This window comes from Eublepharis macularius, chromosome 12 (genome assembly GCF_028583425.1).
Source record: "Eublepharis macularius isolate TG4126 chromosome 12, MPM_Emac_v1.0, whole genome shotgun sequence".
Classification (NCBI taxonomy): Eukaryota; Metazoa; Chordata; class Lepidosauria; order Squamata; family Eublepharidae; genus Eublepharis; species Eublepharis macularius.
The window spans coordinates 30,123,152-30,147,871 of NC_072801.1; the positions used below are offsets into that span (position 1 = coordinate 30,123,152).

At 45.6% G+C, this 24,720-nt stretch overlaps 1 protein-coding gene across 1 annotated transcript; it reads left to right on the forward strand.

The window, feature by feature from the left end:
- Window positions 1-1,969: 1,969 nt before the first annotated feature.
- On the forward strand, window positions 1,970-23,543 carry SLX4 (SLX4 structure-specific endonuclease subunit). The gene is made up of 12 exons (XM_054992225.1): window positions 1,970-2,303; window positions 3,832-4,041; window positions 4,788-4,993; window positions 7,175-7,491; window positions 10,523-10,775; window positions 10,955-11,043; window positions 11,598-11,744; window positions 14,896-15,065; window positions 15,264-16,909; window positions 20,098-20,200; window positions 20,304-20,711; window positions 22,856-23,543. Exons 1-12 carry the CDS (start codon window positions 2,017-2,019, stop codon window positions 23,181-23,183), a joined length of 4,164 nt encoding a protein of 1,387 aa, XP_054848200.1. The 5' UTR covers window positions 1,970-2,016; the 3' UTR covers window positions 23,184-23,543.
- The last annotated feature ends 1,177 nt before the right edge of the window (window positions 23,544-24,720 follow it).

The window sequence follows — 24,720 nt, forward strand, 5'->3', positions numbered from 1 at the left end:
ATCCTGCCCAGGCTGGGTCTTGGGAACACTAGCTTTTTACCAAGCAAGAGGAATGCAGATGCTGGGGCAGCAACCTGGGGATATGCAATTGTACTATCTCCCCTTCTCCCAAATGGATCACTGAAAGGCATGGGTTTACTTCCCAGGAAAGGCAAGACTGGCCAGAAGACACAGCTCGCCTTCTGTCTGGGAACAGGCCAAACATCTGCACAATTAACCCTCGGGATCTGTGCTCTAACCATTCATCCAACAAACAGGATACAGCACCTCCCCCCCCCCCAGCAGCTGTATTAGTCACAGCAGAAATAGCTATGGGGCAGGGGAAAGGCACAGTATTCCCAAGGCCCAGCAGGGTCTAATCTGCATACGAGGTTGGTGGGGATAGAGTCCTAAACCTGGCTGCAATTTTGCCCTGGCAAACAGAATCACATGGGGTAATCATGCTGCTTGATTGTCGTAGACAGTTTTCATTTTGACCAAGGAACCTGGGGATTATCTAGTGCTGAGGGGGCTGTGATTGATGCCATGGGGTTGGTGGCAGCAGAAGACAGCTGCGTTTGGATGAACATCCGAAGTGGATTTAGAGGTGGGGAATGAGATCTCTCTGTGGCATACTTTGTTCTCCTGCATCCAAGTTCTTGCTAGCATAACACTGTGGTGCTAGAGGGGTTCAGGAAGATGCCAGTCTAGCTCCATCCATGTCATGTCCCCAATGCTACCCAACTAACTGAGGATGTACTGCTGGCACGGCACTGCTGGTGTATCAGCAGATCTGTGGCTTTGCCCTCAGGTTTAGCATGTGGCAGACCTTTAGATAAGACTGAAGTCGACAATCATGAAAGAGCATACTATCATTATCATTAAGATTTGCCTTTCTGCCCTCATAGAACCAACAAGGTGGCTGACAAATTATACATTTAAAATTTTGTCTTAAAAGCCACTCAACACATAAATGCATTATTAAAGCAATTTAAAACTACAGCTTAAATATAAGATATAAAAACAATTGAAAATATTGGGGAAGGAGGAAGGATCACTGAGGGAATACCAAGAAAAACACAAGTTTTCACCAGCAACAAAAGGGGACAGGCGGATCTTCCCAGAGAAAGCGTTCCAGAATTTCGGTGCTGCTACTCATAAGGCTCTCTCAAGAGTTGCCATGCGCCTAATCTAGCAAGATGGCCAGTTTCATTCTTCACCTCTTGCTTTGTGCTCCTAGCAGAATAGGAAACTGGTTGGTTACACAACTATTTTCCTTTTATTAACACTCTTAGTAAAAGATCTGATAGTTTTAGGGATTACCACATTGTTACAGACAATACTGTGGTACGGATGGGTTTTATGGCTGGTGAACAGAAAATAATGGTGGGCTCCCAAGCCCGGCCATCACTTGTGGGTCCCTGGGCCAGAGGATCATGGCTGCGCTGCTGTAATGATCCGTATTGGCCCTCAGAGACAGGCAGTGGCTCCAAATGGAAGGCGAGGAAGCGGCCACCCGCCCTCCACTAGCAGCACGACCCCTCTTTTCTCTGCCATCCTTTGGGTCACCAAGGACAAGAGAGCCAACCCCGTAATCACATCCAAGTCAAAGGTCAGCCCCTTCAGGCCAGGTCACCGCCTCACGTCAACATTTACATTTCCCACCCTTCTCACTCCGTCCTTGCCCCGCCTTTCATCATTTGTGCCCCCCCCCCCCCGCTGTCTGCCCTGTATATCCCCTCAGCACCCCTACGTATGTGTGCTGGGGCGGGGGGGAACCTCCGCGCACCCTCCAGCTCCTCCTCAGGCCTTTCTCAGCGTCCCCTCTGAAGCCCCTCAGGAGGCCGGCAGCACCGTTCCCCTGGTTTTTACGGGCGACGGTCGGGGTTTTCTCCTCCTCTCGATGGTGTACCATAGAGTCCGCCCGCGGACGCACCTCCCATTTCCGTCTCTCTCCAGCTGCGCGGTTCTCTCGCGCCAGCCCCGACTCGCTCGGTAAGAAGAGCGCCGCCGGAGCCTGGCGCAGCCAGGGCGAGGATGGACGACGACTTTAAGGAGCTGCGCGGCCTGCGCCGGCGGCCGGCGGGGGGTCGGCGCCGGCGGGAGGCGGCTGAGGGCTCCGGGGAACCGTCCGCCGCCTCGTCCTCCTGCCCCGCTCCAGGCGAGCCTCCTTCCTCCGGGGTCGTGGCGTTACCGGCCCTTCGGCAGGAGGACGGGGAGCTGAGCGGGGGCGGGGCCGGGCCAGAGGCGCGCGTCTTCTGTCAACTCTGCGGCAAGGACCTCTCGCGCCTCAACGCCGCCCGGCGCCAGCAGCACGCCAACCGGTGAGGAAGGGAACCCAGCCCCGGTAGGGTGGCCACCTCCAGCTTGGGAAATCCCTGGAGATTTGCGGGTGGAGCCTGGGAAATGTGGAATTGGGATATCATTTCATAGAGTCTACCCTCCAGATCTGCCATTTCCTCCAGGAGCGCTGATCTCTGTCGTCTGGAGAGCAGTGGTAATTCCAGGAGATCTCCAGCCACCAAGTTGGCAATCCTACCCCTGATCCCTCAGGAGGGGGCCAGTGGGAAGCTCGTTTGCAACGGTGGAGTTTTTGGCCTGTTTGCACCCCATGTTGTTCTCCTTGGTGGAGACCCACAGGAGCGTTTGATCCTGACCACAACCACCCTGCAAGGTTGGTGAGGTAGAGAGGACATGACTCTGGTTGGTGGTCGTCCAGTGAGCTTCCATGGCAGAGTGGGGATTTGAACCTGGATCTCCAAGATCCTAATCTGATGTTTAAATCTCTACCTCCCAGTGGTTGTTAATGCCTCTTTCTACCTATACAGGGACCATTTCAGTGAAAAGCCTAAACGGGCTTGCACAAACATTCCCCGAAGAGACATAGGAATAATAACTGTGGAAAGTTACTGTAAAGTGTAGGCAAGTGAAACTGAAGGCTGTTCTTTGATAAACTTTTTTCCAAAAGATTTGTAGCCTCTCTGGCTGTTATCGGTCTCTCTTGCATTGTGATGGGACCCTATGCATAATAAAGGGCATATCCTAAACTTAATTTTTATGCTGTATCTCTGGTGAAGGTCTAGTTTGGGACTGGAGGATCAACCTGTGCCTTAGTCTGACTGCTACCTCCTCAGGACATGGCTCAATGTGGCACTGATGCTCTCTGCAAGAGTGAGAGGTTGGTTAAAATGGCCCGCCTGTGGAGCCTAATGGATCTAATTGGTTTTGGGAATGCTCTGGGGGATATAAAAGTTTCAGTCTAGGTCAGTGTTGAGGACACAGTCAGAACCTAGAATTAGAAGCTCCTAGAAGCAATCAAATGGTTGACTCCCCTTGACCTCCTGCACCCTCAAGGTAGAATCTGGCCTGGGTTTACCATGGAGCTGGGTGACTTGAAGAGTGCTGGGAGACATGTAAAACTGTTGGCAGAAAATGTGTACTGAATTGGACTGAGGCGGTGGTGACAGTGGCAAGGAAATCCTACTTTGCTACTACCATTGACCCTACTAGTGCGCACTCAGCTCAAATACCAAGTATTTTGGTACTTTGTTGGCTTCAAGATCTGATTATGGAAAGCTTATAAAGATTACATGAATGAGTTCCTCATGCCCATCGTAAATCAGTCATTGTCTCAGGTTACTATCTGCTACTTAAAAATGATTGTTACAGGCGAATGATGTGGTCTCTAATTTATCCTTCCTGGGCGAAATGATAAGAGAGATCAGAGGCAGAACAACTCCAGGTCTTCCTGGGTAATTTATCTGCCCTGGATCCCTTTTGGTTTTGGACCCGGTTACAGGATGGAGACTAGTGGCCTTAATCAGTAAGGAAATCCAGATTTTTCTTTTGCAGATGTTTGGATGGCATGGAGAGGCTTCATCTACCAGTGGCTAGTAGTATTTCAGAGTGCCCTATCTGTGGAAAGGGCTTCAGTGTACTTGAGGGCCGAGGCAACCACTTGAAACGCTGTGCGGCCAGGATGGCAGTCCCTCCCCACCTGCTGCTTCAGGCCCTGAGACAGAAGACCTCTGCCCTTGGCAGCAGCTTCCCTGCGGCCCTGAGGTGAGCGGAATAGAGACTTTTGCAGCAGGGTGAGAGGTGGATGGTGGAAAGTCCTGGGCGGGGGGGTCCTACTTGGAGACTGTGCTTTTGCCTCAACTTGGGGCCTGCTGAAAAGGTCCTTTTCATGTAATTGGGACTGGAGGCTAGTAATAGTGTGTAATTAATTGCAAAAAAATACTGCTTGGTTTGGAGTGTAGAGGGTGAAATCTAAATGGGAGTCAGGTTCATTGCATCCAGAACAAGAGTATGGAATTGAATATGTTATCATGGAGTGGGGATTAACCTGAAGTGTGTATATGGGGGTGGGGGGTGCAAGGCAGAAGTCTCAGGGAGGCCACAGTGACTGCATAAAATGAATCTTAAATGCAGTAAGAAAATTCGCCTTTCCCAGGTGAGCAGTAAATGACCCAGCCAAGCAGAGAGGTAGCACTTTGGAGTCTTTGGAAGCTGAACTTGAGGGCTGTGTCAGATGCAGTGGCTGCCTTTCTTGTGATAAAAGACAGCCTGGTCTCTTGACAAGCCTTGTTGGATGACACTGGTTAACACGTCAAAATAGAGATGAGTAGTTTAAAAGGTAGGATCAAAGATTGTAAAGTTAAGGCTGTTTCTTGCTTGCTCCTCTACTGCTTTTCAGTGCAGGATCAGATCAGTATATTATATAACTAAGAGAGAATTGCAGAGCAGTTATTTCATTTGGTGGCTGCAGTGGCTCCAGTAGCAGTTAATTTGATTTCTGTTGTGCTTAGTGGATTGAAGCGAAAAGGATCCTCCTGTGTGGAGCAATCAACAAAAAAGCGCAAGACTGAATCTAGAAGGGAAGATATAGAGGAGGAGCTGCTGCTTGCCATGGCAATGTCACGATCTCTCCATGAGGAAGATGAGGCAAAGGCCAAATTGCTGACAAGTGGGAGACGGAACAGAGCTTGGCATGGAAAGAAGAACCCCAAAGCAGGTCAGTTTGGAGGCTGCCCATCTGTGGCATTCCTAAACTGAGAATGGACATGTTGAGTAGTGTCAGAAAGAGATGACTATGCCTCCCCCCCCCAAGTTGCATATAATTTTTCCTTTCACTTTCATGCATCTTGCAAATGGCAAAATCTAATCATATACATGTGGCACTTTCTTGTTCATTGATCCACCTTTTGTCAGAATCTGAGGTGGCCTTCGGCTGAGATATTCACAAATTGGAGAGGAGTATGTAAGATGCCCAGAGAGGGCTTGGTTCATTTTGTTCCAGGCTTAAAAGATAAGAGCACACCTATCCAAAAATTATCCACTTTTTCTTAAAATTAATTCTAAAATAGCAGAATAACCCAGCCTGTAAAGGCGCATTGTAGATCATAATTCAAGCCCATAAAGTACAGCTTGATTCATACAATTTAAAAAATATTATTCAGAATAGTCAATCAGAGATCAATATATTCTAGTCTGTTTTACAAACCTTTAGCCTAGAGATGTAAAATTTCTAGAAATTTTGAAGATTTTGAAGAAATCTAGATTTTGGTCTAAGTTTGTTAAAGTGGTAAAATAACTTGATTGATGTGTTTTATACCTTAGCATATATTGTTTTGTATATTTGCAGTTTAAAAGCATATATATCTTAACTTTCTACACATGAAATTACAAGTACATGCAATGCTAAAGAGAGCATGTGAGCTGTACAGACAGCTTCTCCTTGTACTACTATAGCAACTAGACCTTAGTTTCTGCCATATGAGAGTTAGAAAAAACAAAATAAAAAGCAAACAAAAGAAAGCGTTTACACAGTTTGAAACAGTTAAAAAAGGATTAGCAGCACATTTAGATAGCGTTAAACTTTTGTAACAGTGTTTTATAATGCATTATAATACACATTAGTATAATATAGGTAAAGGTAGTCCCCTGTGCAAGCACCGAGTCATTACTGACCCATGGGGGACGTCGCATCACAACATTTTCTTGGCAGACTTTTTACGAGGTCGTTTGCCACTGCCTTCCCCAGTCATCTACACTTTACCCCCGGAAACTGGGTACTCATTTTACCGACCTTGGAAGGCTGAGTCAACCTTGAGCTGGTTATGTGAACCCAGCTTCCGCCAGGATTGAACTCAGGTCGTGAGCAGAACTTGGGCTGCAGTACTGCAGCTTACCACTCTGCGCCACAGGGCTCCTTGTTCACTATATGTGAACAAAATTAGTAATATTTAAACAAATATATCCTTGAAAATATTTTATGACTACGGTATACACAGGAATTATGCTGTAGATTGTCTTGCATAAAAATCTTCCTAGTACAAATTTTGAGTAACAGCTTGTCTTAAAAAAAAAAAAAGCATTTCTTTCTTCCAAAAGAGAATGTTTCATGGGAGCTTTTGTTCAATGCTCCATAATGATTCTGGAACCTTGTGTTTCTCCGTGGGAGCATGCCGGACCTTCCACCTGATAGTTCCTTTGCCCCAGCTACTTGGAAGAACTGTGGATGACCTCGTGGTGTTTTGGCCTGTAGTACTTCTGCCATAACCGCTTGCACCTTATGAAACTGATAGTGCTTCTGCTTGGGCTGCAATGTGGGGAGGTTGTGGGGTGGTATGGTTCAAATGCTGCTGAGACTTGTCAGGAGCTCAGCTGTGATTAAAGCAGCAGGCTACCCATAATCTGGCTGTGCTGATGACCATTCGCCCACTTCAGAATTCTTTGAATTGATTAAATAGGTTGATTGGGGAATCAGGTAGCACGGCTGAGAATTCATTAGAAGCTGCAGGAACTTGGCTGGGCCTGCCGCGTATTGCTCCAGCCCTTCCTCTTGTCATTTCTCAGGATACTCATTCCTCCGTGCCCCCATTTGTCCTGCTGTTTTTCTTTAAAAATAATCTCAAGGTAGCTGACAGAAAAAGTAGCCCATGTGTTAATCACTTCTCCGTCTGTCATTGGGCCAGGCTGTGGGTGTGAGAGGTAGCTTCCTGTCTTCAGACTTTTTGCTCTGGCATAGGAACAGTGTGCTCAGAAGACAAGGTGTGATTTACCTCTGCAGGTGGGAGGAGTGCTGTAGTGTCCTTGCAGGCATGGGCTTTCCTAGGCAGCCCCCGAGGCCCAAGCTTGAGAGCTTCTCTTTTGAGGATGTAATAAGTGATATTCTTTTAATGTCATCATGTAGAGAAAAAGAACCGTGTGATGCCTCCTCACTCACCACCAACACTCTTGCTCCAAGACCTAGAGAAGGCCCGCAAACAAACTGAGGAGCGAGTGGCATTGCTGCTATCCGAAGTGGAAGAATTTCCCAGCACCCCTTCTCTGCCTACCAGCCAACTCTTGGAGTCTGAGCTGTCCGGGAAAGTGGACTGGCCTCTGGCATCGTCCAAAAGGCCACCATGTTCTTTGTGGGAATGGAGCTCGTTAATAGGACTGTCTGCTTCTGGACCCTTCTGTGTGGCTGGCTCGACTCTTCCTGCTTTACAGTGGCAGACAGATCAGGTGTGTATTTGTGAGGGAGGGGAGTTTTTTAACCAGATTCACAGCATGAAGGAACCCCTGCTTTTATGTGTACCTACAAGCCCAGAAGCACCTTTTACTAGTTTCATCTGCTGTTGGTGGAGAGTGCACTCAAGTCAGAGTTGACTTATGGCGACCCCTGGTGGGGTTTTCATGGCAAGAGACTAACAGAGGTGGCTTGCCATTGCCTGTCTCTGCAGCCCTGGTCTTCATTGGAGGTCTCCCATCCAATTACTAACCAAGGCCGAAACAGCTTAGCTTCTGAGATCTGACAAGATCAGACTCACCTGGGCTGTCCAGGTCAGGGCCAGTTTCAGCTGCTTAAGGTTTCATTATTTTTTCTCTTGTGTAATTCTCTTGTAGCGAAAATATTTGAATGTACAAAATAATTTCCATTGAATCATCTGGCCTAGCCACGCCTGCTCAGATTGGCGCTGTCTCTGTAAGGACAGTGACCAGAGATCCTTTTTTTACAATTGTCCAGATGTCCAGGACTCATCTTGGGGCTTTTAGCATACAAAGCTCTGTCACTAACCTGTGCTGCCTTCTTCTCACTCATAACTTTTATACTTTGTATCTAATCTGGAATATTTAAGATGAGGGAGCTAATATATAAAGATGGTTGGAAAAGGATTGGAAACGGAATAATCCAATTTAGAGATGTATCTTTTGAAAACATGGGAAAACAGTTTTGGAAAGATTGAAATATTTTACTACTTTAACACTATAAAATGCCTCATTTATAACTTAGTGTACACAATCGCACTATTTAGGATGTTTATGGAACAAAATTATAAATAGCTATGTTACCTACAACAAAATGACCCTGAACCAGTGCAGTGAATAAGAAGTGTATACTAAAAGATCTACCATTATAGCAGTAAGTGTTCAGTATATAACATCATGGATCCACATGTGCAACAATAAGGAAGAACATTATGAGTTCCCCGGATTCAATACTCATTCTGTAACCTTCAGCAGTTTTGATGGTATGATCACTGAATGTCCATCTCATTGATTAATAGATAAAGAAGCCACATACTTGCACAGTGGTCCCAGCTTGAAAGTAAAATGCAGGAAACAGCTGCTCCTGCTTAATTTGCTGCTGTTTATATTTCAAGTGATTGAAGAAGATGGAGTATTCTGTATTTTTACTTTCAAGATAAGATCATTGTGCAAGCATTTGGCTTGTTAATTTATCAACCAATGAGATGCGCAGTGAGTGATATATCTGATAAAGGTCTCAGAATTAGTTTTGAACCTGGGGAGCTCAATGTACTTCCTGAGTGATTATTAAGGCTTGTACATGTGGATCCCTGTTAATATATATTGAACACTGTACACATATTTGATGTTCACAGCTTTGGTTTAGGGTCCTTCTGTTGCTGGTCTTGTTGTACAGGCTTCCTAGATGACATGCTCTTTTTTCTTTTCTTTTGTATTTTTTACAAGCAAATTTATGAATAGCTTTTCCACAAAACTGCAAGTACACTCAGTACATGAGCAAGAGAGGCAGAGTTGCTCATTGCTGTCACCTCATCCTGCCTTGACACATAATGGCATATGCTAGTGCCAACACTTTGATGAATCAGAAGACGGATCCATTATATTGTTGTTGAACTGGGAGCTCCTTTCAGTCAATATATTTATAGAACTTCTGCTCCTGTTGTGGTTTATTATGAAAAGTCCTATCTGACAAAGATAAACAAAATGAGAAAAAAATCCAGAAAACTTGTTATGTTTGTGTTTTGGGACTCAGCTTTGGATGAATGGAATGCATTAATTACCAGTACGGTCGGTTGCTGTAACCACAGCACTGTTTTAACAATATTTTTGTCTTGACCATTGTATATTAGCATGATTGTCTTAACTGATACACACAAATATGAACCTGTATTGAAATTATCCGCAGTGGCACTGTCGTGTCTGTATTGTTATTAGTTTTTACCATCTGACAGGAAGGAAAAAAATAAATGTTGAATAGAGAATACAGATTTTATAGCACAGGAAGAGTGGGTGTTATTTAGACAGAAGCAATGTTGTACAAGCCACAGTAAGGCCAGCTAACAGTATTTGGAGATCAGGTTTATAACTTGGAAAACATTGAGTTGCTCAACAGTGTGTTAACATACACATGATAGCATGTTAATTGTGGACTAAATTTAAGCTTATTCTTCAAATGTGTTTTCCGTATACACAGGAATTATCATTAAATAATGCTGTAACATAAAAATGTTTACATTACCTTGTCTTAAAAAGCATTCCACTCATTCCAAAAGAGAAAATATTTCATAAGAGGGTTTTTTTTTTCCAGCGCCCCGCAAATTTTCTCAATTTTTTCAGTTGGATAAAAATGAGAAAGAAGTCCACAGGGTGGGAGTGAGAGGGGAATTGCTGTTTCTTTTTTCCAGTTTTTTTTCCTGGGCCTTCACATCTGTAATTCAGTTATGCAAGTTTCAAGTCCTGAAAACAGATCTTACAAGAGATGTCAATTTTTCTAACTTTAACATCTTTTAGTTTCTAAATTTGGATCAGATGTATGCAGTATCTGCGTTTATAAACAGTAGTACCTTGCTCATTTGCTTTTCTTAATCCTTTTTTTTTGGTGGTGGTGGTTGTTTTTGCATTGTTCTTACCTTGAAGCGTAGGAAAAAATCATCCAAAAATAAAATCCTATGGTAGGATGAGATGAGTGTAATGAATACCCATCCCAGTTACATGTAATTTCTTAGGCAGAATGTACACTGCCGGTTTTGATAACAAGGTCTTACACGGCTTGGGAACAGAATCCCTCAGACCTTTCCTCTGCTTCTGTTTCTCTTGTCTCCATGTGCTCCCTTGAGTTTGCCAGTTGGGTGAGTACCAAGTCAGTAAGGAGCCATATCAAGAGGGATCTTCTGGCATTCCTTCCTGTACTGCAAACTTTCTGCATGTGGTTCCTGTCCCTAGATGTTGAACCAACATATACACTTAAATAAATATGCCATGTACCACCCCCTTTTCCTTTTTGCAGAGACTGGCATGGAGCTCAGTTTTGCCATTATTGGGATCTGACAGAGCAGAGTCTGAGGAGATGCTCCTTGATAATGGGCTTCTCCAAGAAAGAGTCTGTGGAAACCTTCAAGACAAGAGTCCCAGAGAGGAAAGGAAGGAATTAGTCTGCAGCCAGAAGGATGCAGACACTCTGCAGCATCTCATGGAGCTGGCTGGAGAAGGACTGACACTCACTCAGTGGAATCCAGCTGTCCAGCAAACAGAGGAATTAGGTGAGGATGAGCTGCTGTAGAGTGGTGGAGGCCAGCACTTTCTCAGCTTGAGAGGTAGCGCTGGTCTGGGGTGGGATAGGGCGAGTGTTGGTCCATCCATAAGAGCAGATGGATGTCTGGATTTCAGCAGGGGTGTGTGTGTGTGTGTTTTTTTATTGTGTGTGTATTTTTTTATTGAGGGCAAGAGGTGGTGCCAGGCAATATCCTGCAAAGCAATCTTGATCGGTCACGCAAGGAGAAGGTGCTTCTGAAAAGCAGCAGTCAGCCAGTAAGAGCACATTGTAATTTCTGGACAATTTTACGTAGCTAGGAAGATATGTAAGGGACTGCGATCTTTTGAAATGCTCTCAGCCTCTTTTCAGTGCTTGCTAACAGTTTAGTGACGGGACAGGGCCTCTGGAAAAATCAGTCCACAGTTTGATTTCCCTTCCATATAGCTGAGGAAGTGAGCTGTGACTCAAAAAATCTCATATTGAAATACCTGTTGCTAGTTTTTATGGTGCCACTGGACTTTTTGTTTTACTTGGGAAATTAACCTGACTAGCACTGGGCCGGAGAATGTGAATGAAATGCTCAAGACCAAGACTTTTGCTGCTCAGAACCAAAATGCTTGCTGAAAAGCAAAAAATCCCACTGGAAGGGAAACCTCAGTGTTGTTAAGTTTGTTGAAAGCACAGGGAATGCTGATTTTGAGGGAGTAGGGTGGTGAAGCGGTTGGAGTCCTTAGAGTCGGGAGGGAGGGGGCTTAGATCCTCCCACCAGAGCAACAAGAGCTATGAAATCATGTCTTGGTGGTAATTTTGTTTTTCTCCCTTGTTCTAGTTCTTGCTTGGCTCCTTAGCAGCAGCCTTCAGGGGGATGGTTAATAATCCCCATCTAAGTGACATCCAGTTTCAGGTGGACAGCGGAGAGGTCTTTTATGCTCACATGTTTGTGCTTTATGCCCGATGCCCACAGCTAATGGAAGTTGTAAGTAAGGGTGTGGGATGGATGCCTATGTTTGTGTATGCATGTTAGAGGACATGTGCATGTCCCTCCCCTCCCCCTGCTGAAAATTTGACATTGAGCACTATAAAATCACAGGGCTTTACTTGATGAATACATTTGGCCTGCTTTCATCCTGTGCCATGGACCTTGCTGGGTGAGCTTGGGCTCATCACTTTCTCTCAGCCTAAGCTACTTCATAGGTTGGTTGTAAGAATAAAATGGAGGCAAGCAGAACAATGTAAACTGCTTTGGGTCCCCACTGAAGAGAAAGGTAAGGCATACATGAAGTAAATAAGTAAACAGAGCAAGTGGGCCCCAGTTTTCTGATGTGCTGTGTCAGAGACAGCAGCTTTCCTCCTCTGCACCCTTAATAGTTTTTACATGGGGGAGGCTGTTAGGGGTTATAGTCCTTGCACCCATATTGGGGAGTCGGGTCTCCTCTTTGGTGTCTGTGACTCCTTGGTGTCAAGATTCAGGGCACAGCAGTGTGAGACAAATACTACAATAATGTTTGTTAATTCTTGGTGGTCTCTCTGCAGCATATTGGTTGTCTTTGCACCCACACAAAGCAATATTTCAGCAACTGCTGGAGCTTTATTTTTGGCTTGCCCTCAGCATAACCTTGGATAGCACGTGCATAAAGAGGTAGAAGTTGTGACTTTTTCCTGCTCAGCTGCTTTTTTTGACCACTTCAGCAACAGTCCCTTGGAATCTCTCTCTGTCTCTCTCATATACACTAAACTAGCTTGGCAGAACTGTGCCTCTAGATTCCAGTGCCTTGTGTGGTAAAATACATCCTCCATCTTATCATCAACGCCTGCATCTACTTCAGAGAGGTCATTGACAGCCCTGCATTTTGTGTTGATGCTCCAGCCAGGTCTGTTTCTTGTGTGTGGCTCAGACTCTTAAGAATAAAAAAGGCCATGTTCCTGGAACTTTTGAAACCAACCCCAAAAAGAATCAGAAACATCCCAAGGAGTTCATGTTAGGACCCTCTGTATTGAAGCTGTTGGCATTATCCACAGAGACCATCAGAATTTCAGATCCGGAGCTTCCAGAGGCCCACCAGCGCCCGTCCTAGAAGCACTGGCCCTGTCAGTGCCTCAAACCCTTTGGCCTCGTCTGTATTGTGCCTTTTTCTGATAGTCTTTTGGAAGAATCTCAGAGAACTTTCCCCCTTCATCCTTCTGTTTCAGTATCCCCATCTCCCCAAGATCCTATCAGTGAAACACCATATTTCCTGCCTCAGCTCTGTCTGTCACAAATCTCTCCCACAGTACCGAAATTTCGTTTATTTGTGTTATTTATAGTCTACCTTTCTCACTGATACTCAAGAATTATGTAGTGTAAGTCAATATGATCTACAGCTGGTACATTCAATAAACAATGCAATAGGGTATTAGAAAGCAGAAAATGTGAAAAAAAACAAGCTGAAATTTGATACAGAGCTAAACATGCAGAAATTTCCTAGTAGGGATATACTTGCAGCAACAGATAGGGATTGTAGTATAGTCTACAGTCCCTATTTCTTTACCAAAGGATCTTTCTGAACCATTTTCATACAATACAGTCCTAATACCTGCATAAAATGCCCTCCTAAATAATTCAGTCACTCCTCTAGGGATTGATTTTTGGATTGGTGCTATGCACATTTCACCGTGCTAACAGACTCATTACTGGGAGGAATGTGATCCTTATGCTTATGGACATGATGAATATCACCAGCATTTCTTTGACTCTTGCCATGAACAGTACTACTAACTAGCCTTCTACATTCAGCATCCTCTACCAGAGGGTCCTTCCATCCTTTCTCCAGAGATATTCCACTTGCACTACCTGGGCCCAGTCATCCATGTCCATCAAGCAGTATGTTTTCGATATGCGTGCCAGGGCAGATACCTCCTCACTTTCTTCAGTTGATGCACCTGTACCCTTCCTCCAGGTTAATTAGCTAATCCTTCAGTGTGATACACAGAGACCATGAAGAAATAAATGGAGCTTGCGTAGCTGTAACTGTTGTTCTTTTAGTAGTCTGTGTATTCATGCAGCCTATTCTCTGTCACATGTGCCTTTAACACGCTGCAGAGTATTCTTATGTATTGGAAGGAACTGAGTGTGAAGGTGCAGCTTCTTACTCCCTGCATGTGCAGTTCAAGGCAGTGTTTATGACATGGAGGTCTTTGAGTGAAAAAGCTACTTCTAGACATTTCTGAATTGTTGGTTGGCACAAAGCCCAGCTCTGTGAATGCACAGGTGAGCAACCTGCTTTTCTCAACCTTGGCTGCTTGTACTCAGGTCTTCTTGTTTTTCAAATGGCCCTTTACATGAGGTTCCCATCACTAAAGTTTGTTTCTGTCGTGGAGGGATGTGTGTGAACTGCACATGACATAGCCCCCATGCCACACTATGCACCCCGTCATCTAAGCTATGGGTGTCCTGACTGGAGTTTATATAGTGCTCTGGAGGGCAAAGCTGTGCCAGTGCTTGGGAGCAGGTGGTGGGGTACTTGGCCACCTCTGTGGGATGCTTGAGAGTGAAAGAATGCAAGATCAAGGTTTTTAGTAATGCAATATTGCCCTGTTGTGCTGGTATAGGCTTGGTTGCTGTCCTTTGGTGGTACAGTATAAGACTGTGCTGTTGCTGTACCAGAGGTTAGTACCAAAGAAGAAATGTGAACACAGTTAGGACCTAAATAGGTAAGATGAAATGAAGAATTCAAGATGATAGTTGGTGGGGAAGAGGCTGGAGGGACAAACCAAAGTTAATGCCAGAAAGAATGAGAGTGAAGGAGAGCTTGAGTGGAACTAAAATATGAAAAGGTACTGCAAAGATGAAAACAGAAAAAAGTAGTGTCTGCCAGGCTTCAGAATTTAAGTAGAAGGTCTTGGGCAGAGCAGCTGGCCCTCCTACTTCAAGCCACCTTGAGCTCTTTGTGTTCCTCTGTCAGCTATTTCATGTGTTATCCCTGTGTGCAGAGGCCGCTGGAAAGCACATCTTTGTGACAGGGCTCTGTGCCACAAGCATATTGCTGATAGGGCATGTTGCCCCAGATGCCAGCAATTGAGGTTCCCAAGTCTGGGTGTAGAGAATGTGATGCTGGAGGCCTCTGCTGCTTTTCCCCTTATGCTGCCAGGTTGATCAGAGAGGTTTCGTGGTGGCAGAAGAAGGAGGAGGGAGGACCCGTCGTGTGCTGCTGAATGATGTCCCAGGAGAGGCTGCTCGTGTGTTCTTGAACTATCTCTATACTGCGGATGACTTCATTCCTCCAGACATGCTTTCAGATGTGGCTGGTCTGGCCATGAGGTTTGTATGATGCTGCACCCTCAGGGCATTTCCTGGCAAGATGTTTTTCTGTGGGATGGGCAGTTCTAGCTAGAGATCCAGCTGAAGCTGGAGATCAGGCTCTCTCATCTGCTGCTGGGGATAAGTCTTTAAATCTGTGGCAGAGAGAGAGGACCTTGGGGGAGGAGGGGCATTCATTTTTGGTTGTATTGTTTGTAGATTTGGGGTGGCCGAGTTGGCAGCTCTGTGTGCAAGCCACGGCTGGTGTGGGCATCCTGATGTTGGCACCTCTGGAAGGGAAGAGGAAGAAAGAGTTGAGAAGTTTGAGGAGCTCCTGAAGTCCATATGGGTGGGCGAAGAGGAAGAGGACAAAGCTTTGCTGCAAGAGGAGCCAGGCACTGAGAACATGGTGGATGAGCAGGAACTAGAGGAGATCTATGAGTTTGCTGCCACCCAGCGGAAAGTAGAGGAGGAAGGCTGCAGCAGTCAGAGAAACACAATGGCTAATGTTGGTGCTTGGCCCACGGTTGAATCAGAGGAGGTGGCAGGGCCAGAGAACTCCATAGCGGTTGTGATCCATACAAAATGGAAGAGCAGCCTTGACCTGGAGCCATCCCAGCTGCAGGTACATACCAGAAAAGAGACTGAGACAAATCTTCCTCCTGAGCCCCAGCAGGATGCTGAGCAGCAGAGACCCCTCAGAGCAGCCATTGGAAGACATCCGACTTCAAAGGAGCTGGGAGATAAGAGCCTCAAGTCTGCATCATTGGGAGAATATGTGGAGCTTTTCCAACAGAGTTACAATGACAGGGAACCCAGTGATGATGCAACTGGTGAGGATGTCACAGAGATTAAGTCTTCCACTCCCCTGCGACTGGGGAAGGGACTTTTGCCAGTTTCAAGGAACTTTTCCAGTGGTGATTTTCAGGAACTGCTTGTGCCCCCCACATCTCCCAAACAGAGGGGAGGTTTTTGCAGAGAACTCTCGCCTACTCTCTTTTCTCCAACACCGCCAGAGGCAACTGGGAGGCCCTCTCAAATCGAAGAACAGAAATTCTCCAAGATGAAGAGAGTGGCTTCTTTAGAAGTGATTGCTAGCAGAGCTGCAGACAGCGCCAAATATGCCCCACCATCTCCGCCACTCTCCTCCCGTGTGAACTGTCTGATGCTGGACCCTGATGAAGAGGTGAAGTTTGACCAAAGGAAGCAGGAGGAGGAGATGGGATTCCTGTCCAAGGAGTGGGAGGCATCTTGGAAAGAGTCAAGGGCAATGGAAGGTGAACTCAGCTTGGGTGTAGATGTTTCCTGCTGCCAGGGGCAGTCTTTGGAGGATCAGAACAAATTGGGCACCGGGGAGCCTTTGCTGGGTGAGCTTCCTTGTAGTGAAGCAGAGACTTGTGGCAAAAGGCTTGTGTCAGTCAGTCCTCTGCTGAATTGCAGTGGCCCAAATGCTAAACAGGTTGCAAAACCTGGATGGACCTCTGGACCTGAAGATCAATGGACTGGAGACGCACAGGACAGCCATCTTGTTCAGAAGTCTGTGGTGATCCCTAACTCAAAGAGGCAGTCGCTGCGGGACTTTCTTCCACTTGGTCATGGATCTCCACGCTCGCCTGCCTGCCTAGCCGGAGGTGGAAAGACTGAGGCTGATGTGGTGGTTGTGGATGACAGTGAAGAGGAGCCTGAGGCAGCAGCACATCTTTCATGGGGCAGCATTGTGTGGGAAGAGGATCTGCCAGTTTCTGAGCAGAGCAACAGTAGGAGCCTGAATTTTCGAGGTCAGGGTGACTGTGGGGAAGATGAGCCTGAGGTCCTTCCTCTCACCCAGAGGCTGTCTGCTACAGTGCCTGTTCACAAGACTCCTGGTAAGTCCATGCTCTGAACCCAGGCCTCTTTCTTGTTTTGCGGATAAGAATGCAAGTTGTTGGACATGTGATAAGTGGATGAAACTGGAAATGGGAAAATCTGGGCTAGTATTTCCAAAACCGTTCTCTGAGCTTCTTCGTTAATCCACCATGCAGTCCAGAGGTTGTACTTAAGTGATTGTTTGTGCACGTGGGTTTAAGTATCTTACTTTTCAGTGCAGAAGTTTCCCTCCTCAGCATCAGCTCTCTGATGCTGTAACTAAGAGGGAATTCTGAATATGGGAAGAGCCCTGCTGGACCTAGTTTAGCATCCTGTTTCTCACATTGACGCAGCCCAATGCTTCCATCCATTTTCCCATGATGCCCTCCCCTCAGCAACATCCAAGCAACTAGTTTTATAGACCGGCATCCCCTGAACAGGGAGATTCGCTTCAGCTGTTGCTGGATCTGTCTTCCATTAATTTCTTTCGGCTTGATTTTAGAGCTGTCTGATGGCCTCCCCAGTCTTCTGGCCCTGCATTTCATTAATCATGTATTAGATGACATCTTTCCTCATTCTAAGCTGTTCTAAGATCTGCTGCCTATCAATTTCATTAGGTGATCACTCACTCTTGTTTTACAGAAGAGGCAGAAAAAGTTCTCGTCATCGTTTTCCACACCATACATGTGTCAGCTGTCTCCATAACTGGCTTTTTCTTCCTAAGCTAAAAAGCCTCCAACAGTGTTGCCTCGTCTTCACTGGGAAAGTTCCCCCATCCCTTGAAATTTTGGTTGTCTTTCTCTTTTTTCAGTTTTATGTTATTCTTTTTGAGATGGGACAGCTAGGAAGGAACATGGGACCTACTGTGAATTGGGAGCTGGAAGGTATCCTGGAGAGTGCTCCAGGTAGGCAGAGCGAGGCAAACCAGCCTGCGGAATATCTCCCTGCAGTAGGAGGTAGAGTCTCTGCTTGTTCCTGGGCATAGATCTGCCCAAAAAAAGGCCATCGGCAGTGCAACGCCAAATATCACATCTTTTGGAAGTTGATACAGAGAACTTTTGAAATCTGTATTCACAGATGCATATTTGTTGGAATAAGACAGACTTTCCACTTTAAAGATAATTTTATTAAATGACCAAAATGTATATATAACAGCTCAGGGCTGGTGTGTATGAATGGTGGTGGTGGTTGGCAATTATTTTTATCCCTCCCATATTAAGGGAGGGTAAAAAGGCAGTAGGCAATGAATACTTTGCCTGATCCTGGAGAAAAGATTAGTGGGAGGGTTGACAGCTTAGGGGGAGGGGCAGATGGCCCAAGAACTCCCAATCTTGGGCTGGTCTTTTGGGGTGTTTTTTCTGGGTATGATTATAGGAGTGAGAATTACACTCGCTAGGGGTAAAAGATAATGTATTAATTGTTTTGAAATGTTCCCTTGGTGTCCTTTTGAAAATATAACTGCAGGAATGAGCTTGCTGAGGAATTTATTTTCAGCTCCTTTGAAAATTATTGTTTTATGGTAATTCATGAGAAGTTTTCCAAGTAGAATTTTCTGGTGGTTTGTTAAAAGGATTAATTTTACAAACACTGATCATACTTGTTTTCCCATTTTTGGGATAGTATCCTGGAGTCCCTGGAGAACTCCTTAATCCAGGGGGTTGTGTCACTGAGACCATCCCTCACTGGGATTCCAGGTGAGGCTTTCCCCACCCCTTAGGGCAGTGGTGGGAGGGGGCTCGGATACCAGCGTCATCAGGTTTGGTCACACTATCAGTGTTGGCTTGTTAATTTTTGTTCAGCTGATAAATCCCCATTCAATAAGATTCTGGTGCGGGTATCTAACTTGTGCAGCAAAGACAGATGCGCAGAATTAATTCAGCTTCTCTTTCGTCTCCTGATCCTCCTTCTAGCAATCTGTTCGCTCCTTTGTCATCTATCTGGTTTATTGCTTCTGTTTTTTATTAAGTATTTGGTTTAATATTTCTAAAAATATGCACCTTTTCTACATCCTTCTAGTTCTGCCAATATCTTTTTTGAGATGTGCCAAATTTAATTATACACAGAATTCCAAATGAGGCCACAGCGTACAAGGGTATTGCAGGATCAGATTTGTTTCGTTCCCTTCCCTAAGAATCTCTAACATGGAGTTGGCACTTCCCACCAGGGCTGCTCATTGTGGGCCAAATGAAATACAGCCTTTTGGAGGAGTTCCCAATGGAGACTGGTAGTTGTTCTGCAGTTGTAAGTCTCCAGTGGCAACCCTGTGTAAAAGGGTTGCAGAAGCCCAGTTTGGATTGAGTTGGACGGGGGGCGGGGGGTCCTGCCTTTCCCTGTGCCATTTTTGGAGGCAAAATGGCCTCCCTGGAGGGCACTATTTGTCCTATTGGCCAGCTGCACGTGCAGCTTGGATGCTTGTAAGTGCTGCCCTCTGACAGGGCACATAACCCCCTGCTGGCACCTTTTTGGGTTGGGAACACAGCCTAGGGCAGAAGGCAGGAACTCCCCCTCCTCCTGCATCACAATCCACTCTAGAACTGGGCCTCATCAACTTGGCTTTCTTTATTGACTAAGTTGTTAATGCTTCCAAACTAGCCCTGGTGTGTGTTATTTTTAAAGAAGCTTTGTCTCTGGAGGTTCTCTCATGCCTCCTTCACACACTTCCTCACTAACTCTCCATGCAAAACTCCTGTTAGCACAGCCTGGTTGCCCACACTCAGAAAAAAACCTCTGCCGTTTCCTACAGCAAGAGTTGAACTCTGTTTAATTCAAGTGGAGAGCCATGGCTTCTCTCCCCCTGCAAGGGGGTAGACTGAACCAGATGACCTGTCTCCAGCAGCAGAAGCCCCCTACCATCAGACTATGTGCTAGATCTAAAAACAAGCCTCAGATAGAAACCCAAAAGAGCCTCAAGCAAAAACATACCTCCTCTGCCTTTATTGTTATAGTCCTTTTGTTCAACCTAAACAAGTACTTGCTTGATACAGTTGAAGTCACCTGCTGTTCAAACACTTTCTCCTTTAGCTGCCTCCCTGACCTCCTTCTCCATCTGAAGGTTGCCCTCAGAGTTTTGGCCAGGAGGAAAGGATGCAGCTTGGACAGTGCCAGCCTCTGTAGGCTTGTGAAGTGGTTGGAACGGAGTGATGGAGTGGGGTGGGGGGCTCAGTGCGCTTCTCCACACTCTCAAGGTTTTATCCAACTTCTTCTACAGATCTTGTCTGCCAAGAGAGGGAAGGACCATGCACAAGTCCACTGACTCCTATGCCATCTTACTCTATCATGGAGACCCCAGAGCTGAAGAAAGAATTGAGCAGGTTGGTCTTGTCAGAACAGAAACAGGGCCCTTGGGAGAAATCACTAAAGTAACATTTTGAAAGCTAGCGTTTGAAATTCTGATCCTCGGCTCTTCTGCCCTAGGTTTGGGGTCCGCACTCTACCTAAGCGGCAGATGGTGCTGAAGCTGAAGGAGATATTTCAGTATGTTCACCAAAGAACTGACTCCAAAGACGAGGCCACGTCCTCTCGGCCGGGCTTAGGCTGCGTGACCCAGACAGCCCCACGTGCACCTCTCTCAGCCGTTGCTTCTAGCATATGCCTGGAGAAGCAACCCAGATTTCCAGATCTCCCACAAGTGCTTCTGGATGGGGGCAGCTCCAGGGATCCCTCTGGGGCAGGTGATCAAGGGACTGGGCAAATGGCCAAGCGGCACTGCCTGCCAGCTGGGAGAGCAACTGTTGCTTCAGCAGAGGTTCCCATTAGTATCAGCCAGTCTCTCACGGCATCTCCGAAGTCGGCTGCCAGTGATGCTTCTTTGGTTTTGCAGAGGTAAGGAACTTGGGTTCCTGTCCAAAGGGCACTACTGTCAGATGTCTACCAATTTGGGCTGGGCCTGGCAGCCAATTTCTCCAAGCCAGCTGCAAAGCTTAATTGTTCCACAATGAGACCTGTAACAATAAGGTAATTCCTCAATTAATCAAACACTGAGTTAATAAAAGAAAAACAAGTTTTTAAACTTAAAAAGTAATAAATAATAAAATTAATAATAAACTTGCTGTCTTCAGTGCTTGCTTTTTTGATATTATTCAAAGTATTTATTTAAATTTTATAAATTTAAATGATTTTAGCTATTTTAAAACTTTTGATTAGTTTGCCCTTTCACATTTTCAATATTTTTTCAGTGAGCATGCATAACTTCTCTATATTGATTTTTGTTTATATTCTAAAATGTATATGCTGTATAGTGTATCTATACTATATAGTGGGTATAAACAAAACCACTGTATTTATTGTTAATGCCTACATTTTTTTTTACAGATGTAAGAGAATTGACAATTTTGCCAAGAAAAATGGAACTCTTTGGCCAAGACTAGCACAGTTTTGATGTTGAGGGTTCAGAGTACAGGCCACTTCTTCAGATAGCAATTATTCTAGATTTAGGTGGGGTGGGAGAGTGGGGACAATTTGAGTACATGCTTCCCACTGAGAAGGTTCCCACATTCAGGTACTGACACCTCCAGGTAAAAGGTGTGAGGGAGTGGGATATGGTGTGCGGAGAAGGCCTTCAGCCCCCTTGCTGTTTACAATAGACCAGCAGTCCACCCTCCTTTTTGAGCCTGCAAGCACCTTTGGAATTCTGACACAGGATAGTGGACGCAGCTACAAGGTGGCTTCCACAAAAGGTGGAGCCAGCCATACAATGGCTACTACAGTTTACCTTCAGTCAAGCAGTGAAACAGTGAAGAGCCTTCCGCTGAGCTGGCAGTGGCTGCTGAAGCAACTTTTTAAAAAATCTGCACAGCCAATCAAATCTCCAGTGGTCAGTAGGAAGCCTTGCTGGGCAAAAGCCCCGCTTGGCCCTGCCTACTTGCTTGGTGGGCAGCAGGAAAGGTGTCGGCGGGCACCACGTTGGGGATCTCCACAGTAGATAATGATGTGTTGGTGGGACAAATGGCATAAGGCAGCTTCATACATTCAAGGCTATGATCCTGTACAGTTACTTAAGAATAAACCCTGTTAAATCCAGTGGGACTTCTCCCCCACTGCCTTCTGGTTGAGAAAATACTGAGAAAGGAACCCCAAAGACAGTGGGAATGGCTTTGAGGTAGAGAACAACATGTGTTCAAAACCACTGGAGACTCAGCGAGTGATTTTGCAAAACTTTGAACAATTTTTTGTGTATGCAGTTAGCAGCATCCATGGCTATGTGGCTATCTAACTTTTGTACTAAGAAAAGCTGACTTCTCCCTCCTCCATTTCCACTGTAATATAATCAGATTTGCAGAACTTTTTTTTCTGCATCATTTATTTTGATTTTTGCTTGTGCTGGGAAGGGACAAGAGCACTGATGCCACCAAACCAATCACTGCGCTATTGGCTTCCACATAAGTTCCCTAAGGTCTTGTAGGTGGTATGGTGGACAGTTTGGACTATGGTAGACTTACAGAATTCACTGCCACAGAGCTGTGGTGATGGTCACTGGCTTAGATGGATTTAAAAGAGGGTTGGACAGATTTATGGAAGATGGGACTATCACTGACCATGACAGCTGAACGGGGCTTCTGGGTTCATGTTGCTGGATGTTGAGGTACACTTGGCATGGTGGAGGGCTCTTATCAGCAAGCCATGTTTCCGTGTGCCCCTCTTCGAAACAGAAGGCTGACTAGATGGACCCAGTCTGGCCCAGTCCAGCTGTTCTTCTGGTCACACTCTTGGTTACACTCTTAGTTACAGTTTTGAATGCTGGGGACGATCCCCTCCCTTCTGCAGTTTTTTTTTACATAGTGTGTATTTAGATTTTTGTTACTGTAGTTCACAAAAGTTTGGACTGAGACACTCAAAAATGTTCCATATAGCTAACCAGGTCTTTGGAGTCAACAGGACTTTCCTCTTCAAAAGGGGTGGGTGGGTAAAGTACAGTCCAATGTTTCTCTTTTTGGCTCTCATAGAATTTTCCTCTTCCTTTCTTCTAGTTCTTCAACTGAGTGTGAGACCAGCATGCTGGCCAAGGAGGAAGAAGACATCCCAGCCTCTCAGTCAACAGGCCACGAGGCAGACACGTTGGTGGCGTTGCGGCAGTACATCCATTCCAAGCCAGCTCTTTGCCGCCAGATTTTGTTGTACCAGCCATTTGAACTGGCTAGACTGCAATCTGAATTGAAGCAGAATGGCATCAGGATTGCCCTGGGCAGGCTGCTAGAATTTCTGGACGCGCACTGTATCACGTTCACCACAGCAGAAGCTCGGAGGGAGAAAAAGCAGCAGCGTGGGCACCAGCGCCAGGGGAGGAGAAGATACTGAGTGGATACTGATACTGATACTGAGTGCCAGTGATGGGTCATTGGCAGACCTCTGCGCAATCTTCTTTCAGTCTTGCGTCCTGTGTGTTTCTTCTTCTAATGTGTACCTGAAAGGCGGGGTGGCTCTTCACCTTGTCTTTCTTTAGAAGGCTTTTCTGTCATGGACTCCGGTCTCTGGAAAACACCAGGAGGACTGTGGGGGAATGTGCTGGTCATTCAGGTTTTTTCCCTTCATGGTAGTCTTGTTCATTGCCTGCCTCAGTGCAGCCTAACCCTAGTAGTAAAATTATTTGTGCCCCACCTACTGCCTTAAAAATGTTGCCCTACGCCTCTGTAAAATAAAAGTGTTCTTTTGTAAAAACCTGCCTGCCTGCCTGCCTGCTGTGAATTGTATGTGGCCTCTAGTGTATGAGTGAGAAGAGGCAGTAGCAGCAGAACATGCCAGGCAGAGCAAGGCACAACCAAGAGGGAGCGTTATGGCCAAAATGCCATGATGAAAAGAAAAACACCACTATAACTAACTGCTTACACTTTTTACTCTCAGTTCAAGTATTTCAACCCAAATCATTATAATGTATAGCTACTTATCAGTCTCTTCTCCATATGCAAGTCATATGTCACGTTTCCAAATTCTCAGTCGTAAAAGGATCACCCGTATTGTTTTACTTCTATAAGTATAATACTATTAGTCAATTCAATAAGATCTCTCTTTCTTGCAGGAGAAAGTCCTCATTCCAGACGTCATCCAACAAGGGGCCAGGCTTCCTGTTGCCTCATTTACCGCTACTTTCTCAAGAACGTGTCTGTAACTCCTTTCATGTGAATAACGGAGTCATGTCCTACAGTTGTATCATCCATGGACTTCTTTCAAACCCATTTAAATGACTAATAGTACTATACTTATTGAAATATAACAATACGGGTGATCCTTTTATGATTATGGATTTGGAAAAGTGATGTTGCATGACTTGCATATGGAGAAGAGACTGATAAGTGGCTATTTATTTATTTATTTATTTATTTATTATCTTCAGTTGCTATTCCGCGCTCTACGCACCAGCAGGCTCAGGGCGGATTACATTAATAAAACTTTAAAAATTACATTCCACAATTTAAAACCACTATAAATACAATATATTTAAAACATAGCACAAACTAGTTTGACTCAGTCCAACACGCAACTGTCACTAAAAGATACTTTTAAAAGAAGTTTCCTTGAGGTGGATGCTCTGATAGGGAGGGCCCCGTTCTATTCAAATTTGGCCGGTGGGGGACCTGCCCAGCATCAACTGTACGCCTGGCGGAAGGATGACAAATCCTGCTGGGCCCTAGACAAGTGTTCCACCAGGTTGGCACCAGGACCAAGGCGGCCCTGGCTCTAGTCGATGCTAGGCCGGCCTCCCTGAGGCCAGGGACCATTAATAGCTGTTTTTGTCTGAAGTGTCCTCGGGCACATATGGGGAGAGGCAGTCCCAAAGATACACAGGTCCCTGTCCACATAGGGCTTTATAGGTTAATACCAAAACGAATCTGATTCG